Raw genomic sequence first — 16,875 nt, forward strand, 5'->3', positions numbered from 1 at the left:
CCAGGGGATCTTCCCAACCCAGGGATCAAACCTGGGTCTCCTGCATTGCAGGTGGATTCTTTACTGTCTGAGCCACCAGAGAAGCCCAAAGTAAACTGGCACCCCTGCTTTAACATGTGATATTTATTATTAAAGATTGATGAGCTGGAAGAGCAGTGCAGCGAGATCAACAGAGAGAAGGAGAAGAATACCCAGTTGAAGAGAAGGATTGAGGAGCTAGAATCAGAACTCCGAGAAAAGGAGACGGTGAGTGGCAGAGCTCTGAGCCATGCTGCTCATGTCCCCTGGGCCTCGGCAGGTGATCTCCACCCAGGGACACGGCAGGTAGCCGTGGGACATGTGATCGGCCCTGGCAGCTGCCCGGACAGCAGCACAGAGACAGAGCCAGGAGCTCTACCAAGGCACGAAGAGCCCAGAGCAAAGGCCTGACCATTACCCTGTGCAGCCTCCTTGTGTTTATTATATATAGTCAGTCTCTCAGATCCAAGAGGAGCTGGACATTTTCAAACGCTCTTGGAAACTTTCATAGATGGTCCCTCATCAGAAGTTGAGTTCTGCTGTCAAATTAATGCAGCAAGAACCCCCAGTCACACAGTCATTTATCTCCTGGGGGGACAGGACAACTAAGTACAGTGACTTCCCTCTGTACGAATGAGTCCCATTCCGAGAGCATGTTCGTAAGTCCAGTTTTGTTCCTAAGTCCAACAAAGTTAGCCTAGGTACCCAACTAACACAATCGGCTACGTAGTACTGTGCTGTAATAGGTTTATCATACTTTTCACACAAATAATACATAAAAAGCAAACCCAAAAAATAAAACATTTTTAATCTTCCAGTTTAGTACCTTGAAAAGTACAGTAGTATCAGCTACCTCACCACTGCTTTTACACTTGCTTCTGGACATCCTGGACTTGAAATAAAAATACTATACTACTGTCCTCTGTACAGTTCTTTGTAGTAAAGTACACAAAAGCACAGCCATGTGACAATGTACACGTGACAAAAAGCACGGATGTGACAATGTAGACTAGGCACGTGAACTAATTTATGCAACCGGACATGCGAATGCATATTCTCATCTTTGTAAGTTCGCAGCTCAAAGGTTCATATGGAGGGGACTCACTGTCCACAGAGGCTGGAGACTGTGGGCAAGTTACCAGTCCTCTCTCAGCCTCAATTTCCCTACAAAAACAAGAATCATAGTTCTCTTTTCATGGTAATATGCAGGCTTCATGCTTTAATTCACGGGACATACTCAGCCTTTAGAATTACCTGATGTGTGTTAGGTATAACATCATCACCATTATTTACACAGACAACACAGGTTCCAAAAGCTGCTTCCATGACTGTACACACAAAGTTGGGGATTTTCAAGAATACATTTTATCTGACTTGCTCTCGCATTCTTCTTCAAACTTCTGTCCCCTGTAGGAGTTGATAGACCTCCGAAAACAAAGTGAAATCATACCTCAGCTCATGTCAGAGTGTGAATACGTCTCTGAGAAGTTAGAGGTAAGAGCGGGGAGCACGTGCACTTTGACTCAGATGCGAAGGCATCCATCATGTTACTGGTTTCTCTGAGGCCTCTCCCATTCTCGCCTCTCTTGGTGAAGAAGAATGACTTCAGATTCCTAAACAGCCAGCGTAACTACTTGCCAACTACTTGCCGAATGCCTGCTCTGCCCCCAGGGGAAGACTCAGCCATGTCTGCCTTTTGTTTTTCCACTTACACAAAGGTGTTTCCTGCCAGTAGAAGTCCCTGCAGACCCACAGAAGGGCCAGGAAGTAACAGGGGACAGAGGGAGAGCTAAGGGAGAGCCTCAGACCAGGGACTGTCCCACTGCCCCAGCCATTGACCTTGGATATGACCTTGGGCAGGCACACCCCTTCCTGGCCTCAGATTTCTGATCCATAGAAGGAGTGTTTTCAGGTCCTCCCTCACCTCTGAGGGTCTCCTCACTTCCAGAGCACTTTGTTCAGGTACACAGGCTCAGTATTAGTAACTGGTTCCTGTAACACATATTTAGAAGGCCACATTATATCCCCACAAGATGGAAGCTCTTGTTTGCTGTGAAGAATGCTCACGTAAGGACTCACAGCAGTCCCGCCATTGGAAGCTTGAATGTCTCCATGGCAACACCACAGGACAGATGGTGCACAGACCCACCATCCCTGCGTCTGGCACGGCCAGTCCTCCCTCATGGACGGCCAGCGGCTGGCCTGGGGCCAAAGAGGCCTTGCCTTCTCACTGGAGACAAGTCACTCTACCATTCATGCTATTTCTCCCCCAGAATGAAACCCAAAGGTGGCCCTGCCGACAACCCTGGGCCTGGGGCTGAAAACCCCATGGGCTGGGATGTCAGATTTCCTCTGCCAGGCGCTTTATGAAAGCATCGCTTGGCACCAGGCTGCTTTGGGCAGAACTCCGACTTCTGTGTTCTCTGTGGGCATCGTTTTAAGATGAGATCTCTGCTGGCAAACAGCAGGAAGGAGGGGCACACACCTGATGTCCAGGGTGGGGGAGGGGGTCACTTGACACCTCCGGAGAGGCAGGCCCACCCACGGGGACTGACTGAATATCACAGGTCTCAGTGGGCTCCTCCTGCTTTGTTCCCAGACCCTTCTTTCTGTCTCCTCTTTTAAAAAAAAAAAAATTATTTATTTGTTTGTTTTTGGCCGCGCTGGGTCTTCATTCTTGTGCTGGGGCTTTCTCTAGTTGTCACGAGCAGGGGCTACACTTTGTTGTGCATGGGCTCCTCACTGCAGTGGCTTCTCTTGTTGCGGAGCCTGGGGGCTTCACTAGTTGCGGCTCCTGGGCTCTAGAGCAAAGGCTCAGTAGTTGTGGTGCACGGGATCAGTTGCTCTGAGGCCTGTGGAATCTTCCCAGACGTAGTATCGAACCTGCGTCCCCTGCATTGGCAGGAGGACTCTCCTTCACTGTATCAGCAGTCCGTCCTCTCTCTCCTTCCGCTGCAGGCGGCAGAGAGAGACAATCAGAACCTGGAGGACAAAGTGCGGTCCCTGAAGACGGACATCGAGGAGAGCAAGTACCGACAGCGCCACCTGAAGGTGGAGCTGAAGAGCTTCTTGGAGGTGCTGGACGGCAAGATTGACGACCTCCACGACTTCCGCCGGGGCCTCTCCAAGCTGGGTGCCGACAACTAGGTCCCTCGTGAGTCCCTAGGGTGTGTGTGACCCGCAGTAGTGCTAGGACGTCCTCCGTTCGCGTGGCTTCTGTCAATGCAGGCGCGGTCTGTCGTGTTTCCAAACCAGGGATGCCGTCCACCCTCTCCTCTCCGGAATAGAAATCCCCCCTCGCTTCTTCTCTGGCCTCGCGAGGTCGTGGATGACTGGACGATTCTGACTCAGGAATCCAGAACTAGGTCTACCTTAAACGTTTACGCAGTCAGGGCAAGGATGTTTATATCTTCCTTAAGGGCTGTTGCAACCATATAAACTGGAAAAAAAAAAATAGAATTTTCAAATCCAAATAGGAATAGCCTTTCCTCCTCCTTTTTTTTTTTTTGTTTTTTTGTTTTTTTGAGTAGAGTTCAGATTATTGGAATGTCCACCAGGCTCCAGTGTGTGGGGCGTGGCCATAGAAACTTCCCTCTCAGCATATATAGAGATGATTTCAAACAATGACTTAGTAGATACTTGTCCTGAGAGGAAACAAGTATCTCCTGGGGGTGTTTCCTGGCTGGGGAATCACCTACATCCACTCAGCCCACTTCCACCGGCCCTCCAGTTTATAAGGTTGCAACAACGTTCCTTTCCTTGGTTTTAATTTCTGAACAGGTTACTGTGCTGTGGGGACAGCACACAGTGAGGGTGCCTAGCACAAAGTAGGTGCTTAATAAATATTTGTTCAATTAAACGTATACAAAGAATTTAGTGTTTTAATCAACGCCCCCCGCCTCCTGCCAAAGCCCCTGTTGGAAAGTCCCCCGTCCTGGTGCACTGGGTCCTTCTTTATCAGGCATGAATGTGATTTTGTGGGCAGACTCAAGGACTGGCTCAGGTGGCCCTGGGGAGGGAAGAAGGCGGTGGAAGCAGCAGGAAATGGTCCAAGCCCCCCACACACCCCCCAGGAGCCCATCCTGGTTCTCTGTCCCGGGGTGGGGGCGGGGGGCCTCTGACACTGCAACCACCCTTCCTCTCCAAGCTTGAGGCCTGGGGATTCCAGGACTGCTGACTTGTCCTGGTAGAGGGGCTACCCAGGGCTTGGAATTTAGGGTAGGATCCTCTGTTGGGTTTAGACAGTTGAAAAAGGAATCACAGGATCACACAGGCCCACGAGGGAGAGTGGGCTTGAACTGACCAAGCTTCGGCCTTAGAGGAGTTCTGCTGAGGTCTGCTTCCTGCATCCCTCTGTTCCTGGGAAAGAAGGGACCCAAGCCGTAAGCCTCTCCTCTCTCACTGAGTTTCTTAGTGGAGCAAGCAAGTGGGTGTCTCATTTGCCCTGTGCATGACACAACTGTCTGAATTTCCCTGGCTGTAGGCATTTCTAAATGCCTTTGACTGAGGGGGAGGCTTTGGTTATCCCATACCTGCTTTGAGAACTGCTGTGAGAACTTCTCCGTCTAGAAAGGTTTTCTCACATGTTAGAGTTTATCCCTGCTGAATGTAGATAAGCAATAAAATAGCCTGAGGAGGTGGGCAGGGGACACATGGATGTGACTGTCTGCGTCCTGTTGTTCTCCTTCCTGTTGCTGAGACATCTCCCAGAGCGAGGAGGTCTGGTCTGGGATGGGGAAAGATGGGAGGCTGGTGATCTGGAGCACTGGGGCATGCCAGGGAGACCTACAAGCAGAGTGGGCGGCTTTGGTGAGGCCCACTGGTGAGGCCGGAGGCAGCCCTCCTGATGGGCGGTGGGGCTGCTGGCCCTGCCCCCTCCCTGGCGCTCCAGACAGCTCTCAGGGCAGTGGTGACCTGGAGAGCTAGACTGTCCCTGGGTCAGCCCTGTGGCCCAGCATCGGGCTAAAAGGTGTTCTTCTCAGGTCAGGCGAGTCCACCTGTCAGAAGGTGGGGTGAGTTTGCTATCCAGGAGCAGCGGACACCAGGATTCCGAAACCTCAGCTTGGGTCATCTGATGCCCACCACCCCTGTCTGTGAGATGGTTTATTCATCCAGAAGGAGCTGTCCTGACTGTCCTGAATATACCCAGGGGACGTATTCATTAGAGGATAAAATTGCCAGAGCCACTGGCATGTTCCGGAGCAGCAAGGCCGTGAGCACAGTGGGCTGCTGTGTCCCTGTGTGGTTGAGACCCCTGACCCCTGTTTGCCGACAGCTGAAGAGTTGGGTGAACGTTGGCAGGTCTAGGTGAGGAGTTGAGAGCCCCCATGGGGCGGGCCCAGCTGGCTCTACACCATGCAGCCCAGGAGGGCCCCCCCTCACAGGGAAGCTGACTTGGGCTCAGCAGGAACAGAAACTATGGACTCTCAGTTCCTTCTGCTTTTCTCTAAAGATCTTAATGGTTCTTCATTTACTTTCTTTAAAAGAAAAAAACAGGCCCAGGACAACCTCGGCAGTCTATCGAGAGTCTGGCCCTATCCAACAGCCTCTGGATGTCATGATAATGACCCACTGAATTTGTCGAGGTTTTCCATGAGCCAGTTTACCGGGCCCTTGTTTACTAGGAAGTCCAGCTCCCCTCTTGGCACTCACACCCTTCGGTTGTCTCAATCTTAAACCAAATGCAGGCAGGGCATAAATGCCACCCCCACCCCCACAGGCACCTGGGCCACATTGTGCTGCTGGAGGGTTTAGAGCCAGGGCTGCATCTTCGTTCTGAGTGGTGTCTCCTGATTTGACATTTCTAAGACTGGCTGCCTAAATCCTGTTGCACTTTCTTTTTTTCTTTCTGCATCTATAAAACCTGGGACTAAAACAAGCAAAGTAAATTTGGAAGCCTTCAGCCGTAATGATCCTTAAAAATAATTATTGTTTCAAGTAAAGGCCCACTGGATATGTGGTCCAGTGGTGGGTGGGGAGGGGAGGTGAAATCTTCCTAGTCCCCAGGGAACAGAAAACCACCCGAGTGAGAGGCCAGGACAGCATGGTCAGGCCTGGAAAGAGGGTGAGTGTCTACCCGAGACCTGGAACTTGGGTGCTGCCTCTGTTCCACACTCCCTTGCAGGCTGTCACTCTGGATTACGGTTGAGTGAGAGAACAGGGCACAGATCTTTCCCCGTTTTGCAGAGGAAGCAGAGACAAGTGACTCCCTCAGGGTCACCCAGCTAGTGAGTGAGTAGCAGCTTGGGCGGCATCTGGGTCTCCTGGAGACCCTGGTCCTGTGTCTTCCTACACGTGTCCACAGCAAGTGACGACTTAGAAAAGAGCAAATCAGAATTACATTTGTGTTCATTATAGCAGTGAGTTCCCTTTTGAATGATTCTGGCTTTGAAGGGATCTTTTTAAGAGATCGTTGGTTAAAATGATGTGGATGCTCTGAGAGGCCAGAGTGATGAGATGCAAACGCTTTGAGTCCTTCATTGATGGCTTTCAGGAAGGCGGAGCTGTTTGTTCAAAATAAGCAGGAGGCCCCAAGATGGCAGAGCAGTAAACAGAATGCTGGTGCGGGGAGGGGAGCGGTTTGGGGGGTTGCCCATCACTGCCCACCCCCTTCCCAGGCTGGAGCCAGCACCAGGGAGGGAGCAGGTGGGCCAGTGGTTAGAACAGGTTGAGTGGGACCTGATCAGCCCCCAGGAGGACTGTCCACTGTCCAGGCTGTTTGTCTCCATCCTGCAGGCTCCTTGTGGACATCCCTAGGCTTGGCAGCCCACGGGCACAGCCTGGAGGGTGGTTGGCTGATGCCTGACCAGTGGGTACTGCATCTGACATAAAACATCGAGCAAAGTGGGGGATACAGTTAATGTGCTGCCCAAAGGCGTCACTATTGCCAATTGTGAAAAGACTCCTTTTCTGTAGGAAAGACTGCTTTTCCATAAAAATCAGGGGCCGCTCTGGGTGAAAGCCAGAGCCAACCACAGACTGTGCCAGGGACTTTGTTGTAGGACATCTGGTGTGGCCAGGTGCACCTTTAGAAGGCAGGCAGGCAGGCAGTCGAGGTGGGACTTAGCAGAGGCACTTGATGGAGGCTGCCCTCTAAGTCAGAAGGTGCCCTTTAAGACAGAGCCAGCCACTGTGCTCTCCTCACCACTGAAAGTGGCTGTTTTGGTCATTTGTCCTTCTAAAAGCTATGATGATTCTTTTATTCACTTGAAACATCACTGGGTGTTGAAGCACTGACAATATAAACTAGAAGCCTGCAAATCAACGTCTGTATAGATTTTTAAATGACGTGCATGGTTGAAAAGGACCCTGATTTCTGATTGCATGGTTTTCCCCGAAAGAAATATATATTCTGGGAATGGTGAGTGTGACGGCATTGAGAGGGGGATCCTGTATAGAAATGTGTGTTATGTTACGTCTCTTTTGCATACATCTATCTCAAGAATATGGGTTTCCCAGTTCCTTTTTAAACACCAGCCAGGAAGAAGGTGATTATGGTAAGAATCTGGCAGCTGAATGAAATGGTCTAGTGAACTTTGGAGTGTGTCTGTGTTGGGGGGGGGTGCGGGGTGAATGTGTTGGGGGAGGAAGCAGCAGGGGAATGAGGGAGAAACAAGAAAGCGTTCTCAATTATAAAATATGTGTGTAGCTAAGAGGAGTCTTCAGTAATCCTGGTGGTGATGTTATATGTTCTGATATCCATCTTTGAGAAGAGCTTGTGGGTCTTTTGTTTTGAGCGCAATTGTACAGTGCCCTACTCTCTTTGACGAATGCAGAGCTTTGTGAAGAGTGGCCCCACCCCCACCCCCAGGCCACACAGATCCCTGATGCACCTGGCAGGAGCCCAGAGAAACCACAGGGGAGTCCAGACTGTGGGATGATTGGCAGGTCTGATGATACCTAGCTGTGGGGAGTGTGTTACTGTTCTTACCCTGTGTACCACTTTTAAAGTCCTGACTTTAAACAAACTGTTATAGCAGTGTCTTATGGTGTGACAGACAATTAGGCATTTCTTGCATCACATATAAGAATTTAATGATAAGTATGAGGTAGTTAAGTGGACTCTCCCAAGAATACTGGGGTTTTTTTCATGCCTTTTGGGTACATAAATAATATATACTTTTTTTTTAAGAAGAAACTACAGATGAGTGAAAAGAAAAAAATCACCTGTTGTTAGACCATCTGATTATAACCACTGTTAATGTTTTGGCATATATCTTTTCAGACATTTTTGTATGCATCTATATAAGTTTTATTACTTTTTTCATGAGATACAACCATGTTATACATATTATACTGTTTTAACTTGCTTTTTTCCTTTTAACACTATATTGTGACTATATTTCTATGTCAGTAAATATATAACAGCATCATGTTTAACATCTATGTAGGTTGTACTTTCGGTACTTAGGTTGTTCCCAATTTTATATGGTTGTGCTCAAGGATATGATGAAATCCTTTCTTCTAACATCTTCATGAACTTCTCAGAATATTTCCTTAGGATAACTTTCTAAAATTGGACTTGCTGGCTCAAAGTATGAAGGGTGGTACAAGCACGCCCTGCCTTCTCCCCAACTTCTGGGCACACAGGAGACACCACTTCCCAGCCCCTAGAGTCATTCAGGTCTTGTTCCTAATTATGGCCAATGAAGTATGAGCAGCAGTGACATGTGACACATCCAAGCTGAGATTCTGAGATGCCCCTGGGTAGGTCTGCAGACTCCCTGTTGCCTTGGTGACATCCCAGGGCTGGAGCCTCTGTCAGCCTGGGTCCCTGAGTGACTGTGTGAATAGCTCCCCTTCTCCCACTATGACACCGCCCCACCTGCATGAACCTACAGTATGAATAAAGAATAAATGCTTACTGGCATGTCAGGGTTATTTTGTTACTGCAGCACACATAATATATCCTGACTAAGAATACAAATACAATATGCACATGTTGGGGACTTTTAATATGGGGCGTCCCTGGTGGCTCAGCTGGTAAATATCTCACCTCAAATTGCCTTCCAGAATGATGATACCAAATTATACTCCCGCCAGCAGTGTGTGAGAATGTCTGACTCCCTCTTTTGCACTGGTGTTACTGTGGGGACCACGGGGCTAGTTTTGATATGCATTTTTTAAATTGAAAGTGTGACCCTCCCTAGCTGAAATATTTATTAATTATATTCTTTTCTCATTTACCTATTCATCTTTGGCCAATTTTCTCACAAGGTGTTTAGCTGTCTCATTGATTTCTAAGAAGTTGTTTCCCCGGCCACCCTCACTGCCCCCTGATTAACTGACTCATTGATTTTAGGGAAGTTGATTTTTCCCTTAAAAAATATTTTTTTTAAGTTCCATGTATGACTTGGACTAAAAAATATTTTTATTTTTAATCAACTCTATCTTTTCCTTCATGACTGCTGCCTTTGCTGGCCTGCTTTTGAAGATCTTTGCATTTCTGATTTTAAGTTTGTATGAATTTTCACCAGTCTTTTATTTGTGTACTTTTATTGTTTTGTTTAAGCAATTAAATCTGTGATCCATTTGGAATTTATTTTCCAAATTCCAATAAATTTGGAATTTATTTTCCAAATTACCCCAACATCACTTATGGGGAAACCTTTCCTTTCTCTACTGATACAAAATCCCGTTTTTCACTGTGTACACAATCCTTATATATCATAAGCATCCTTCTGAACTTTCTGTTGTGGTCCATTGTGTACATTTTGGCACTGGTACCACGTAGTTTGATCATCTCAAATTTAAATATCCCCATTTAAATAAATGTCTTCAAAAATGTCCTAGTACTTTTTGTATGTTGATATTTCCAAAAGAACATCAGGATCATTTTGTAATGTCTATAGAAGAACTGGAAATTGAATTGTGTAAAATTTATAGGTTACTATAGAGAGAATTGGGCTTCCCTGGCGGCTCAGATGGTAAAGAATACGCCCGCAATGTGGGAGACCTGGGTTCAATCCCTGGGTTGGGAAGATCCCCAGAGGAGGGCATGGCAACTCACTCCAATATTCTTGCCTGGAGAATCCCCATGGACAGAGGAGCCTGGTAGACTGTAGTCTGTGGAGTTGCAAAGAGTCAGACACGACTGAGCAACTTATACACATAGAGAGAATTAACATCTTCATAATATTTAACCTTTCATTTCAGTAAATTTATAAAGTATTGTGTTCCTCTGTGTATTTTTTCTGGTATAGATCATTTTTTTGTAGTTGTGGTTACTATGGTAAATGAGCTCTTTCTCCATTATATTTTCCAACGGCTTATTGTTCACATAAAGGTACACCACTGATTAAATCAATTAAACCCATTGATTTTTTTAATTTAAAATATTACATAAAATCTATGTAAATGTATAAATTATGAAAAAACATAATATGGAAACTGAAAGTCCCCCATAATTAAAAATCCCTCTGCCCCAAGATAAAACAGTCAATAGGGATCCCTGGTCCTCAAATCTTTTTTTTCCTGAAATATGTTTTATCCGTTTGACCATATGATAGACCCTTCCGCTACTTGCATTTTTCCCTTGGCAATAGATCTTGAACATTTTCCTGTCTGTACATATCAATCTACCTCATTTTTCTTAACTCTTCATAGAGAGTTCTGTGGTTGTTTATTTGTTTATCTAACGTGGTAATTGGTTATTTATTTTGTAGCTAGCCAGTTACCGAATTTCCTTTTAATCATTTTGTTGTTGTTACTGTTAATTCTCTTGCCTTTTTCATGAAGATAATAGTTCTGAGTAGTGATGGTAACTTTACCTCCATATTTTTAATAATCTTATTTCACTACCTTATCACATTGACCAGCACTTTTAGAATAATGGTAAATAACACCTACATAAATCGGCAATACTGTACTTTCTTCTTTATATATATTTTTTACTTGGCGAGAATACCTCCAGTGTTTCTCCAGAAGTACAGATTTGACTCTTAGTATGAGATATTCTTAACATTTAAATTTATATAGTGTTAGGCCCTTCTCTTTCTAAGTTTGCTGAAAGTTTTATCCATAATGGATGTTGGCATTTTATTAAATGCCTTTTTTTCCCCACATCTTTCAAGATGATCAAATGGTTTTTCTTTATCATGACTTAATATGAATCATTTTAAGAGATTTGCTAATGTCAGACTGTCTCTGCATTTCTAGAAAAATCTAATGTAGTCATGGTATATTATTCTTTGATGTACATCTCCTCTCAGTGTTAACAGTGGTTATTTATGATGGGCTGGTTTACGGTAGACTTTTATTTTGTGTTCTTATCTATCTTTTCTGATTTTTCTACATGGCTCTACTATGACTTATATAATAAAAATAGGAGCTTTAAAATAAAGAAAATGCTCTGAATTTGGTTTGCTCTCGTTATTTTGGAATTTTTCAAATGTTAAAGTGGATACTTGTATAATTTTTTTTTCCTGCTGTCTTTGTCTGATATTGATGTTGGTTTTGTGTTAACTTCTTTAAAAAAGGACTTGGAAAGCTCTCTCCCTTTTTTCTATGCCCTGGAACAGTTTAAATAATGTTGATAATTTTTTGCTCCTTGAAATCTTTATAACATATATAAATCTGTCCAAGTCTAGTGCCTTTTTAGGAAATAATTCTTTGACAATTTATTCAGTGTTATTCCACGTTCATTAGTCTCTTTAAACTTTCTTCCTATTCTGTAAGTTTTTGGCAACTTAAACTTCCTAAATAATGATTCTGTTAAGACTTTCAAATTTGCTGGGCTGGCACGATCATATTTTCTTTTCTCGTTCATAATGTTCTATGCCTGTGCTTTTTATTTTAGGGCTTAAATCTTAATTTACTGTTTTACCATTTTATGATGTTTTGGTTATTTTTTGTTTTTATTAATTTCTTCCTGTATCTTATGATGTTTTTTCACCTTCTCAAGTTGAATGCCATTTTAACTTTTTCCTTTTTAATAGTAGACATAGTTACTAGCATTCATAAGGCTATATGACTTTTCTTCTGAATATTTCTTTATCTGTAACCCTTACATTTTTAGATATGGTGTTCTAAGTTCTAATAATTTGTAATTTCAGATCTGACTTAATTTTTTACTTAAGAGTTATTTGAAATTATACTTTTTAATTTCCAGATAGTTTGATACTCTTTGTTGTTGTTTTTAACACTTGTTATAAATTTCTACTTTTACTGCCTTGTTGTCAAAGAGGGTATGGCCTGTACAATTCTGCATTCAGGAGTTTATTGATGTTTTCTTGGGACCTAATAAAGTGTTTATTTTAATAAATATTCCCAGGAAACTGGAAAGGAAGGTATATTCTCAGAAGGGAACAAAATTCAATCTATATGTATTGATTTGACCTTATTATAATGTTACAGACTTTTAATTTTTGCTTACCTGATTCATTAAAGACTAAGGAAAGTATGTTAGTCTCCCACTACTGTTGTATTTCTCTTTCTCTTGTGTTTATAACAGTTTTTGCTTCATGTGTTTCAGTACAATGTTATTTGACATCTTTTTATACTTAAAGGGAAAAGGTATTTTCCTTCAAAGACTTGTATACTTTTGTGGATTTTAGCTGATTTTGTTGTAACAGAGTTGTTTATGTAGAAATACATAGTTCAGTAAAATGTTTGTGTCTGTTTTTAAGCCAACAAAAATCTTTGAGAAGCCCTCTGTTCCTTAAGATACTTTGGAAATTCTGGCTCTTCCCAAGGGTAGGTAGATATTCTCCAGGGTGATTTCCTGTGCCCAAGCAAGGAATACAGTGTGCGTTGAGGCATTTAAGCCTTTGCAACAGAATGAGGGTTTAGGGGAGTTGCCATCAATTCCAGCTCCTGCTTCAGGGCAGCCCCACGCTTGGTATGCTCGGAGATCACGTGCCCTCTGGCTGGTTACCTTCTGCCTTCATGAAGTCAATACCGAAGCATTCCTTTTTTTTACAATTTTTTTTGATGTGGACCATTTTTCAAGTCTTTATTGAGTTCGTTACAACATTGCTTCTGTTTTATATCTTGGTTTTTTGGCCACAAGGCATGTGGGATCTTAGTTCAACCAGGGATCAAACCCACACCCTTTGCATTGGAAGGTGAAGTTTTAACCACTGGACCACCAGGGAAGTCCCCCAAGGCTTTTCTTAACCCAAGAGGCACTTCTCTGCTGCAGGGCTGTCCTTCTGAGCAGAAGGCAACAGAGAGTGTTATGCTTGTGTTCCTGGCTATTGCAGGAAAAGCTAATCTCAGAGACTCATTCTACTGGGAAAGATTTTTCCAGAGCTGTTCCAGCAGATTATTCACACAGCAGAGTCTGTGCCCGGCAGAGAACCAACTTTTCCCAAACACGTGGAGGAGGTGTGAATCTCAGCTCACAGCTCAGGAGTAAAAGAAATACCACCTTCTCTATCATCATCCCTTCATTCAAGAAAATTTCTGTTTGGGGCCTCAATCTACCAGCCTCATGCAATTTGATCTCAGTCACTCCTGGGACACCCTTTTCTCCAGAGGTGAGTTTTCAGAGGCTGAGGGCTTACGTAGTCCCAGGATGGTGGTGGGGAGCCTATGTCTGCTGAGATGTCCCCTGTTGCTGCCCCTGTACTCTCACGCCACCACCTCTGTCACAATTCTCCAGCTGTCCCTGTCCTGCAGAAATCCCCATGAGGCTGTCCTGGGCTCTGACCCCAGATCCTCTATGCACCATCCCCTGTTTGACAGCAAAGTTTGAATGGATGGTGATTTAACTTTCCTGTGTGCATGCTAAGTTGCTTCAATGTCTGCCAGGCTCCTGTCCATAGGATTCTCCAGGCAAGAATACTGGAGTGGGGTGCCATGCCCTCCTCCAGGGGATCTTCCTGACCCAAGGATTGAACTCTTGTCTCCTGCAGCTCTTGCGTTGCAGGTAGATTCTTTACTGCTGAGGCACCTGGGAAGCCCCGATTTAACTTAGAAGGCTGCTAGCTAGATCAGCCAATGCATGTTTGCACGAGCGAGCACACTACTGAGTGGAAGTGATTCTGTGGCCACCCATGTCCACTTGCTTTCCAGACCCTCCCAGCTCACTCGTGAGTGGCCTCAAGTGCTACGTGAACCACCTCCCAGAGGGGCCTCCTTACACCAGCCAGGCCCTGTGTTTGGGGTACCAAACACCAAATGCCCCTTCTCTGGGACGTTTGGGAAAATTGACCTCAATTTTGCAATAATCTTCCCATGAGTGAAGTTTTTCTTTCCAATTCTTTTTTTAAAAAATATTTATTTAATTCACTTACGGCTGCACTGGCTTTGCGCACAGGCTTTCTCTGGTTGCAGAAAGTGGGTGCTACTCTCTAGTTGCAGTGCATGGGCTTCTCACTGAGGTGGCTTCTCTTGTTGTGGCTCCTGGGCTCTAGGCGCATGAGCTTCAGTAGCTGTGGCACATGGGCTTAGTTGCCCTGTGACTGTGGGATCTTTTTTAAATTTCAGCATGCGAACCCTTAGTTGTGGCATGTGGGATCTTACTTAGTTTCTTGACCTGGGATCGAACCCTCGTACCCTGCATTGAAAGGTGGATCCTTAACCATTGGACCACCTTGGAAGTCCTCATATGAGTTCTTAAAAGCAGAGCACCTTTCCTGGCCGTGGTCAGAAAGAGATGGTAATGAAAGAAGAATCAGAAACATGCCGTGTTGCTGGCTTTGAAGATCAATGAAGAGGCCACAAATCAAGAACTGTAGGCAGCCTCCGGAAACTGGAAGAGCTTCTAGCTTCTCCCCTAGAGCTTCAAAAAAGGAATTCAGCCTTGTTGACACCAGGATACTAGCCCAAGGAGACCCACACTGGACTTCAGACCCATGGAATGGTAAGATAATAAATCTATGCTGTTTTAATGCCGTATATTTTCTGTAGTTAGTTCTGGCAGCAATAGAAAACCAATATACTCTTCCCATGCGTTTACATATCTGAGAGTTGAGAAACTCTGTTATGTAAATTCAGTCAACTACATGGCTTCACATGATGGATGGTCATTAATCGAAAACCTCTTGATTCTGGCTCCTGCTACTACTACCTGCTTGATTCCCCAGTTCAGATGCAGGAACGGGAATGAAATAACACATGAATAAGTCAGTCTGATTGGCCCAGCTCATGGTCTTTCACTCTGGGACCATCCACAGGATGCTTCCAGTTAGGGATTGGCTGTCCTAGAATCAGCTTTGGCCAGAGGGCCCATCTTGGGATATGAACCCTGGCCAGAGCAGGCTGCCCTTGCGGCTGGGGCTATGGACTGGGGAGGCATTGTGACTGGGGTACTGTACAGGGTGCAGTGGTCCTACAGGGGCCAGGGAAGACTTCGGAGAGGAGGATGCTGTGGAGTTGAGACTGAAAGGTGGGTGTGGATTTGCCAGGAGCAGGTGGCAGAGGCCTGGGACATCCCAGGCACTGAGGCTCAAGAGAGCAGAGCCGTGTGGGAGCTGCTGGCAACCTGCTTGGTGTTGCTCGAGTAAAATGTGTGGTAGGGGAAGGGGCGGTGGGGGGCAACAGCCAGGTCCTGAGGGCTTGGCACACCGTACCAAGGGGCAGCCTTTACCCATGTGGGTAGGAGAGTGGAGAAGGACATCACAGGTAGTGGTGGAGACTGACTGACAGTACTCTGGAGGGTGGACTAGGGAGGATTTGAAACCAGACAATAGGAGAGAATACTTGTCCCCCAATGTGACTCTGGATCCTCTGAGGCCAGTGTGTGTGTTCAGTTGCCAAGTCGTGTCCGACTTTGCAACCCCATGGACTGTGGCACGCCAGGCCTCCCTGTCCCTCACCATCTCCTGGAGTTTGCCCAAGTTCATGTCCATTGAATTGGTGATGCCATCCAGCCATCTCATCCTCTGCCACCCCCTTCTCCTCCTGCCCTCAATCTTTCCCAGCATCAGGGTCTTTGCCAATGAGTTGGCTCTTTGCATCAGGTGGCCAAAGTATTGGAGCTTCAGCTTTAGCATCAGTCCTTTCAATGAGTATTCAGGGTTGAGGCCAGAGTCTGGACTTAATTCCCAGCTTGGCTGGAAGAAGTGGGGGAAAGGGAGAGAAATGAGGGAGAGAAGGTTCCAGAGAAGTTTTGATGCACTAAAGATGGTTGGGTGAGGGATTTTCTTTGGAGAACTCTCTGAAAAGTATCTCTTTTTTTCGAAAGCTTCTCATTTTTGGCAGCCCTTAGAAAGCAAATTCTGAGAATTATCCAAGTCTGAATAAGCTCACTCGTGTCTCAAAATACTGAAATTACAATAATTAAAAATACTGAATTGCAAAATAAGCACAAGTGAAGTCCAACAGAGCTCTGATTTGGCCATTTTTAAAAATACCAAATTCTTTCTAGAGGAGTTTTGTGCTGAGGTTGGCCTGTCTCTGGTGGTGAAGGAGGCCAGGGACACAGCCACTGGGCCAGCTTCTGAGGTTTTCAACGGAGGCCCAGCAAGTAGCCAGCAAGATGCTACACAGGAGTGTGGCCCCGTGCAACACACACTCCTAAACCCTGCCGGGAACCTACAGGAAGGGAAGGGAACCCGTGCAGTGTCAAGGGACCAGGGCCCGGGCCCAGGGAGAGGAGTGAGGCACCTTCATGCCCGGGAGCTGGATCTGGGTCTGCATCACTCAAAAGTCAGGAAGGTAGGACCCCTGGCAGTGGCTGCACACAAAGGTCCAGGCTGCAGCTGCTCAAGAAACACCCAGGCCCCTCCCAGCTGTGCTGCCTGGAACGGTTTGGGTCTGTAAGAACTTCTCTGTGGAAACCAAGGAGGGTCAATTCATCTTGTTCTGTGGACACCTGGGGTTGCCATGGCAAGAGTGATGCGATGAGGTTAGTGAAGATGCTCTGGACAAGTTGAGAAATGAGTGGACTGCCTTGTATTGGTCTCTTCCCCT

At 45.7% G+C, this 16,875-nt stretch overlaps 1 protein-coding gene across 11 annotated transcripts in view; it reads left to right on the forward strand.

Annotated features, from left to right (window-relative positions):
• The window catches only part of HOMER2 (homer scaffold protein 2), a 127,966-nt gene extending 124,085 nt beyond the window's left edge, over nucleotides 1-3,881 (forward strand). For all 11 annotated transcript variants that reach the window (XM_081546832.1, XM_081546824.1, XM_081546831.1 and 8 more), the window contains 3 exons: nucleotides 136-246; nucleotides 1,432-1,512; nucleotides 2,977-3,881. In XM_081546832.1, the coding sequence (XP_081402958.1) occupies nucleotides 136-246; nucleotides 1,432-1,512; nucleotides 2,977-3,165 (381 nt within the window). In that variant the 3' untranslated portion in view covers nucleotides 3,166-3,881. The remainder of the gene's footprint in view (nucleotides 1-135; nucleotides 247-1,431; nucleotides 1,513-2,976) is intronic.
• Nucleotides 3,882-16,875: the final 12,994 nt, after the last annotated feature.

This window comes from Giraffa tippelskirchi, chromosome 12 (assembly GCF_054371585.1).
Source record: "Giraffa tippelskirchi isolate mGirTip1 chromosome 12, T2T-mGirTip1v1.2.pri, whole genome shotgun sequence".
NCBI classification, from domain to species: Eukaryota; Metazoa; Chordata; class Mammalia; order Artiodactyla; family Giraffidae; genus Giraffa; species Giraffa tippelskirchi.